The sequence below is a fragment of the Condylura cristata genome, unplaced genomic scaffold (assembly GCF_000260355.1).
Source record: "Condylura cristata isolate star-nosed mole 26May11 unplaced genomic scaffold, ConCri1.0 scaffold00001, whole genome shotgun sequence".
NCBI classification, from domain to species: Eukaryota; Metazoa; Chordata; class Mammalia; order Eulipotyphla; family Talpidae; genus Condylura; species Condylura cristata.
This window is the reverse complement of record NW_004567102.1, coordinates 86,768,287-86,775,232: the sequence shown is the minus strand read 5'-3', so window position 1 is coordinate 86,775,232 and position 6,946 is coordinate 86,768,287. Positions and strand designations below refer to the sequence as shown.

Here is a 6,946-nt window from a genome sequence, read left to right as displayed (position 1 = left end):
GCCTCGGGGGCCCTGCGCCGACGGTGGCCCCGGCTGCAGCCGGCGGGCGGGCGCTTAATGTGCGGCGAGGAGAACCCCGCAATATCCGTGCACCTGCATTTGCAGTGGGGCTGACTTTCAAAGCTCAGGTGACCACACCGGGAGCGCGTGCGCTGTCGGGGATACCTTGCGATCGTCGGGAGGCGCCCCCTGACAGTTCGGGTCCCACGCCAGGGGTGCTGACGCCGACATCGCCGCACGGTGTAGTGCGGTTGTATGCTTTCCCTTACCTCAAATGGTCCTTGATTGCACGGCAGTCCGTTGACGTCGTTTGAGTGGATTCTAGACAGTGACCTCTTGCTGGTGGGGGCAGCTAGTGCAAAGGACAGTGTGGCCCCTGATTGTATTGGAGATCGGAGGTTGTAAACTGAACGAGAGGAAGTCACCCCGTTGCAAAAATTTGGTTGTGCTTGTCGCCTCTGATTTAGGAAGTGGCAGCATGTGAAGGATGCGGCGGTGAGAAGGGGTATTCCCGGTTGTGAAAGTATTTCCGGTGCTAACAACGCAGCTCCTGAACCCTTTTTGTTAATATTAAAAACAATGTTAACAATTTACAAAACCAAGAAGTACCAGAATCTTAATTTCTGGCCTTTTCTTGTGGCATCAAAGCACTGCTTGTTTAGGGAAAGTTACTGTTGGGAAAAAAAGCCTTAACTTTATAGTGTACTATACTGTAATTAGTGCTGCGGGACCTTTTCTTATTTGAGAGTCATTTTAGAAATTATTAGAGATCAATTTTCATGTTTGAAAATTTGGGAGAAAAGGAAAGCATAAATAATTACATGATCCGTTTCATCCCATATAAATAACATAGTTTTCAAACAGAAATGAATAATAGATGAAACTGAAGAAAATCCCACTGTCTTTAAAATGTTAAAACACTCAAGTAGACTTGAAGAACTTGAGATTGTTAAGCTGTCGACAAGCATGTGTCTTTGCTATTAAAAGTTAAGTCACTATTGATTTATTTGATAACAACATAAAGCCTTCAGTTATTTTTTTGGCTGATTCTCCAGGGTGAGTTGAGGGCAATACTGAGCTGTACGAGTTATTTGTAAACACAGCGACAAAGAGCTGTTAGAGTAAGAACTCTCAGAGATCATCTAGTACTCAGTTGTCGCTTGGTCCCTGCTTACTGGTTTGCTAAAGCGCAGAGGCCAAAGCCTCGCTGAAATGGCAGCATTTCTCTCATTTGTTCTTAGCCAGAGAACCCCAGTAGGGGCGTTTCTGTTACGTAAGTGCTCAGGCAGCCTCTGTCCTTCAGCTTACCTCCCGGTGCTGTGACTCACAGCACTCAGTACTCCTGAGCCAGGGAGTGCCCATTCTTCTTCACAGTTTAGCTGAACTATTACATTTCTTGGGTTTACTTTGCCCCCTGTTCAGCTAGGTAAGCTCAAGTCCTCTAGTGTGGCTTATTTTTGAAGTTCAGACCACTCTCTGGGTTTCGATTGGAAGCAACATTCTGTACATTCAGTTACTTGTTTAGTCCATCCACAAATTTTGCTGAGCCGCGCCTGCCCAGTCAAGGCAGTGCTCATGATCCTTGTTCTCACGGAGATTTGTCTAGATGGACCGTCCCTGAGTTGTGGGCCGGGTTTGGGCCTGTCAGGAGAGCCAAGGACCAAAGCACCCAAGCTGGGCGGGCTGAGCCTCCTTGTGGGGGCCCCGGGGGGGGGTGCGGCTGGAGCTGGGAGTGTGGACATGCAGGCGGCAGCCTCCTGCTTCCTCCCTTGCAAGGATTCGGGCTCACCGAGTGGAAAAACAGCCCTTTGTGGCACTTGAGAATTCCATGAGGGGTGTGGAGGAATCCTCTGGGGGGCGGGGGTGGGAACAGGAGCCCAGTGAGGCCGGCACCAGGGCTGGGCCGCCTCCCCCAGGCATGGGGGGTGCAGGGCTGGGTGCTGCCGCGACCTGGTGCACCGCTGGCTTAGCTGGTTGAAAGTGGAGTGTGAGGAAAGGCGGCAAACAGCTTGCCTGAGAAAGAACTGGCTCTTACCTGAGCCCGGGAAGCTGCAGGACACGTGAGCTTGGGGCTGAGCATCAGGCGTTCCCTTTTGAGCATGCTGCCTTTCTTGCTAGTGGGACAGTAAGGTGCTCTTCAAAGAATGGTTGTCTTCTCTAGGAATGAAAGCGGCAAGTTTTCTATAGTCTGTATTTGTATTTTTTTAAAAACTTTTTTTTAGGATTCATTTATTTATGCATACAAGAACTGGGGTACAGTCCAGAGGTTCAGGGGTGGTGAGAGGCTTCACCTTCACCAGAGACAGAGTGGGGAGCAGAACAGGTGGATTGGGGCCCACCCTGGTGGTGCAGTGGGTTAAAGAGCAGCACTATGAAGCTGTCCGCAGCCACTACAACCTGAGTTCTGTGCCAGCCAGGGAGTGACCCACAGGGCCAGAAGACCTCTCCTGTCTCCCTGCTGCTCCCCTCAGCCGTGTATTTCAGTAGATCTGCCTGCTTTGCACCCTACTCTGTCGCTGGTGAGTCCTCTCACTCTCCTGCACTGCTCAGTTCTTGGATGCATAAATAAATAAATCTTTAAAAAAAAAAAAACGCAGCAGATTGACTGAAACACACTGCTGAGGGGAGCAGTGGGTGGCACAGGAGAGGACCGCTGTGCCCTGTGGGTCACTCCCTGACCGGGGATGGGACTTGTGCTGCAGTGGTGCGAGTTTCCCAGTGCGCCAGGGAGGCCCGGTCTATTCTTGGACGACTGTGCACACCACAGTTGCTGTCTTCAAGCCCTTACTTCTTTTGCTGAAATCTTTTCTATCCAAGGAAGCTCTGAATTCCTTGATGGTCAAGAGTGCGTTTTCTACCACCTTTGTGGGCAACTCCCAGCGCTGGGCCTCACTAAATCATCACATTGTTAATTGGACTGAACACCCCTTGGGACAGATGATTTGAGGTCCTGAAATCGGGGAAATTAGCACCATCAGGGATGTTAAGATAAGCTGGCTCAATTAGCTGACATTTTATGAAGGGAGACCATCGTGTAGAGTGGCCGGGAGTAAGAACGAAAAAGTGCATTTACGTCTTGTGTTTCAGGTGACGTGACAACTCAGGTAGCGCTTCAGCCCGCGCTGAAGTTCAATGGTGGAGGCCACATCAATCACACCATTTTCTGGACGAACCTGAGCCCGAGTGGTGGAGGAGAGCCCAAAGGTCAGTGCATATTTACATGTGGGTGCGGTAGGGCTACTGACTTGACTTTGTTACCTTGAGCTGTCACACTGGCCTGTTTTCACTGCAAGGAGAGCAACCAAGTCGTGACTTTCAAAGGGGCTTACGTAAGAATGAACACACCAGGAAGTTACAGCACCGGATCTTACAGTGTCGGCCGTAAATGCTCGGTCACAGCTTCTTCGCAGCGTAACTGTTTTGCCATAAAAGATAAACCTACGGCCTGATGGTTTGGTCTGACAGACCTAGATAGTGACGTCATTGATGGCTTCGTTGGCCTGACAGGATGATTTGCCCCAAGGGTTGGTTTATTCTCTTGGAAGCAAGACCAAGGGCTTTGAGGGTGCGAAATTGGACCCACATAGTCTTCATAGAACTCTGGATGTCACTGGACAAGTGACAGGGACAGCGGTAGTGTGGACGGCTGTCACACGCCATTCAAAGTTCAGGGTTTTTTTTAAAAAAGATTGATTTATTTATGTATCCAAGGGCTGGGGTGCAGGCCAGAGGTGCAGGGAGTGAGGGATTCCCCAGAGACAGAGCGGGGAGCAGAACAGGCGGATCAACCCCTGCAACACTCTGCTGAGGGGGGCAGTGGGGAGACAGGGGCCTGCTGTACCCGGGGGTCACTCGCTGGCCGGGATCGAACTGTGCGGCAGCGGCCGGGACAGCTTCACCGTGCTGCGCTTAACTGCCCTTTACGCCACCAGGGAGGTCTGATCGTCGTGACTTTTGGTGACTGACAGTTGCTAGCTGCCTGCTTGGTGAGCATTTAGTTCTCATGGGTGGGAGGTTGGCTGCACCCCGAGGGATTTGCAAACCGGTAAGTTAGCCTTAAGGCTATATAATACCACAGTGGGAGGGGCGCTGTGTTAGTTGAAATCCAACCTGAAACCACCCTCACCAGGTATTTTAGTTTCCATAGCAAAGTTACCTCGTGGCCAGTTAGTTAGGGATCAGAATGGGTTTGGTGAAAATGCTTATGCAGAGAACTTACAGGAAACTACTGGAACCAGTTGTACACATGCACACACACAGGATTGCCGTCGGTTGAAGTGCACTCTGCGTTAGGAAAGTCTGAGGGCCACTTGTGAGGAGGGAGCTTTCACTGACTGGCTGTGGTAAGACGCGCAGCCGTTCTTCTTTCTTCCTCTCTAGAGAGTAAGAACAGGCGTGTTGTGAAAAGCAAGTAGGTCTCAGGAGCAGCGCCTTGGACAGTGCCCCGGCCCAGGCATGGGTGAGCCGCCGTGCTGGCCTGGCTACTTCCCTGCGCGCTCCTGTCTCCGACCTCGAGGTGCTTCCAGGCGGAGCGCTCCCCGAGGCCAGAAAGATCAGTTCTCTGACTTGGCAGGCCCAGTGAGGGCGGTGGCGACTACGCCTGCCGCCTTGTTCGGGCTTCTGCCTGTGCCTTAAGCTTTCGTGTTTTTATGTCTTGGCTGGGAACGAGCCATTTCACTTGGAGGGAAGGGCAATAGAGAGTGCGTCTGGAAGCCAGACAGTTGAGCTTTCCTGACTTAGACTGTCAGGCCACAGCCCGGCGGTTCTGAGGTTCTGTGAGTCACAGGACACCCGCCCCTGCGCGCTCGTGGGCTCCGGCGTGCTGCGCGCTTTGTCCTCGGTGCCACTTGGCTCTGCCACGGAGGGGACCTGGTGCCGTGGCGTCCGAGAACTGATCTGTTTGCCATGGATAGCTCAGCCTAGAATTGTCTCCACATTGCCGCAGTCTGGAGAGCTGTGCCCTTATTTCACAAGTGGAAGAGCAGTTCATTCTTCTTTTTTTAAAGATTTACCCATCTATGCATGCAGAACTGGGGTACAGGCCAGAGGTGCGGGGGTGGTGAGAGTGGGGAGCAGAACAGGCAGATCGACAAAGTCCACTGCCGAGGGGAGCAGTGGGCGGGTCAGGAGAGGTCTGCTGCGCGGGGTCACCTCCCGGGCAGGCGGGGATCGAACTCGTGTTGAAGTGGCTGTAGCTTCTCAGTGTTGTGCTCTAACCCGCTGCGCCCCCGGGTCGGGCCCACAGTTTACTTTTCAAAATGATGTGAGACGTGGCTGCCTTGAGGAGGCCAAATAGTGCTCTTAACATTTTATCCTCAGACTGAGAGCAGTGAGGTGGAAGTCAGCAAAAAGGCAGGGGGAAAATGAAAGCTGATGGAAAATTTAATTTTTTTCCTGATGGAACTAGCACACTGAAGCAAGAAACCCGCCAGCACACTTGGTCGCAGACATGAATGAAGCGGACCCCATACCCGGTGGCTGGGTCCGCGCCACCGGGCCGTGGCCTGTGACTCCTGCGTCTTGTCTGGTTGTGCCTGGGAGCTCGTGACAAGAACGTCTAATGTGTAATGAAATATTTAACTCATTGCAGCTTGGTTATGTGTGATTTCTCCCCCCTCTTTTTAACAGGGGAATTGCTAGAAGCCATCAAGCGGGACTTCGGTTCCTTTGGCAAGTTTAAGGAGAAGTTGACAGCTGTATCGGTTGGCGTGCAAGGCTCAGGCTGGGGCTGGCTTGGTTTCAATAAGGAGCAGGGCCGCTTGCAGATCGCTGCTTGCTCGAACCAGGACCCCCTGCAAGGGACCACAGGTGGGATTTGAGAATCGTCACGTTCACTGGGGAGAGCGTTGAGCCGGCAGTAAGGCGAACCAGCAGTGACCGGTCTGCGTGACGGGGGAGGGCCATGCGCTCCCCACGGAGAGGGGTCAGCAGCAGGGCATGACTGTCATGGCTGTGGGCAGTTTCACAGCTACATTGACAAAAAATTTGGAACATGAGCTTGGCTTCATTTGGCAGACTTCACGTTGGTTCTCATAATGACTTTGCCTTAAAATAAACCAAAATTGAACAAGAGCGAGAAGCCGAGTCTGACTCCACAGCCGGCCCAGCCCTCGCGGTCGTCGTGGGCCTCAGGTTTGCGCTCCGCTCTCCCGACTAGATCGCTGAATGGCCTGTGGCGCGTGTCACAGCCGATCAAGACACACTAGAGTTTGGTTTTTTCAAAATGAGTGCTTTCTTAATAAGCTAGAACTAACTCTTCATTGATTACCTCTGAAAAGCCTATCTTCTCTGGCCCTATTCAGTTTCCCTTGTTAAATTATTCTGTTAGTGTCGTAAGTGCCTTGTGATCGGTGAGACTGATGTTGGCCTTGGGGAGCAGAACGGGCTTGACAACCAACAACCCCACCCTGGCCCCTGCTTAGGGCCTTTTGAAGGTCTCAAACACCCCCACAAACAGCACATTAAGACCCCCCCACCGTGAGACCACTAAGAGTGGACACTTGGATGGTTCTTGCTATTTTGAGAATGGCTGTTCAGATACTCCTGTAGTTAATTGATTTTCCTCATCTGTTTTAATGCGTTTTACAGTTTACTACATTCTCTTCCAAAGAGCAAAGTGAAAATCTTTTCACAGGGTATTCACTCTTATCCACGTTTTCTGTTTGTGTAAGAACCTGAAAAGTGGATGAGAATGTTGGACAGGTGCATACGATGATCAGAATTTGAATTTAGAAAGTGTAGATCTTTTAGGTCGAGATTCATCCTTTTCCCTCCCCCCTTCTTTCCAATAGGCCTTATTCCCCTGCTGGGGATCGATGTGTGGGAACACGCGTACTACCTTCAGTATAAAAATGTCAGGCCTGACTACCTGAAAGCTATTTGGAATGTCATCAACTGGGAGAACGTGGCTGAGAGATACAAGGCCTGCAGCAAGTGAGCCGCGCCC

General features: G+C 51.5%; 1 protein-coding gene across 1 annotated transcript; it reads left to right on the top strand.

Annotated features, from left to right (window-relative positions):
- Positions 1-2,835: 2,835 nt before the first annotated feature.
- SOD2 (superoxide dismutase 2, mitochondrial) lies at positions 2,836-6,940 on the top strand. Its single transcript, XM_012735174.1, has 4 exons — positions 2,836-2,845; positions 3,055-3,204; positions 5,629-5,808; positions 6,792-6,940. Exons 1-4 carry the CDS (start codon positions 2,836-2,838, stop codon positions 6,935-6,937), a joined length of 486 nt encoding a protein of 161 aa, XP_012590628.1. The 3' UTR covers positions 6,938-6,940.
- The last annotated feature ends 6 nt before the right edge of the window (positions 6,941-6,946 follow it).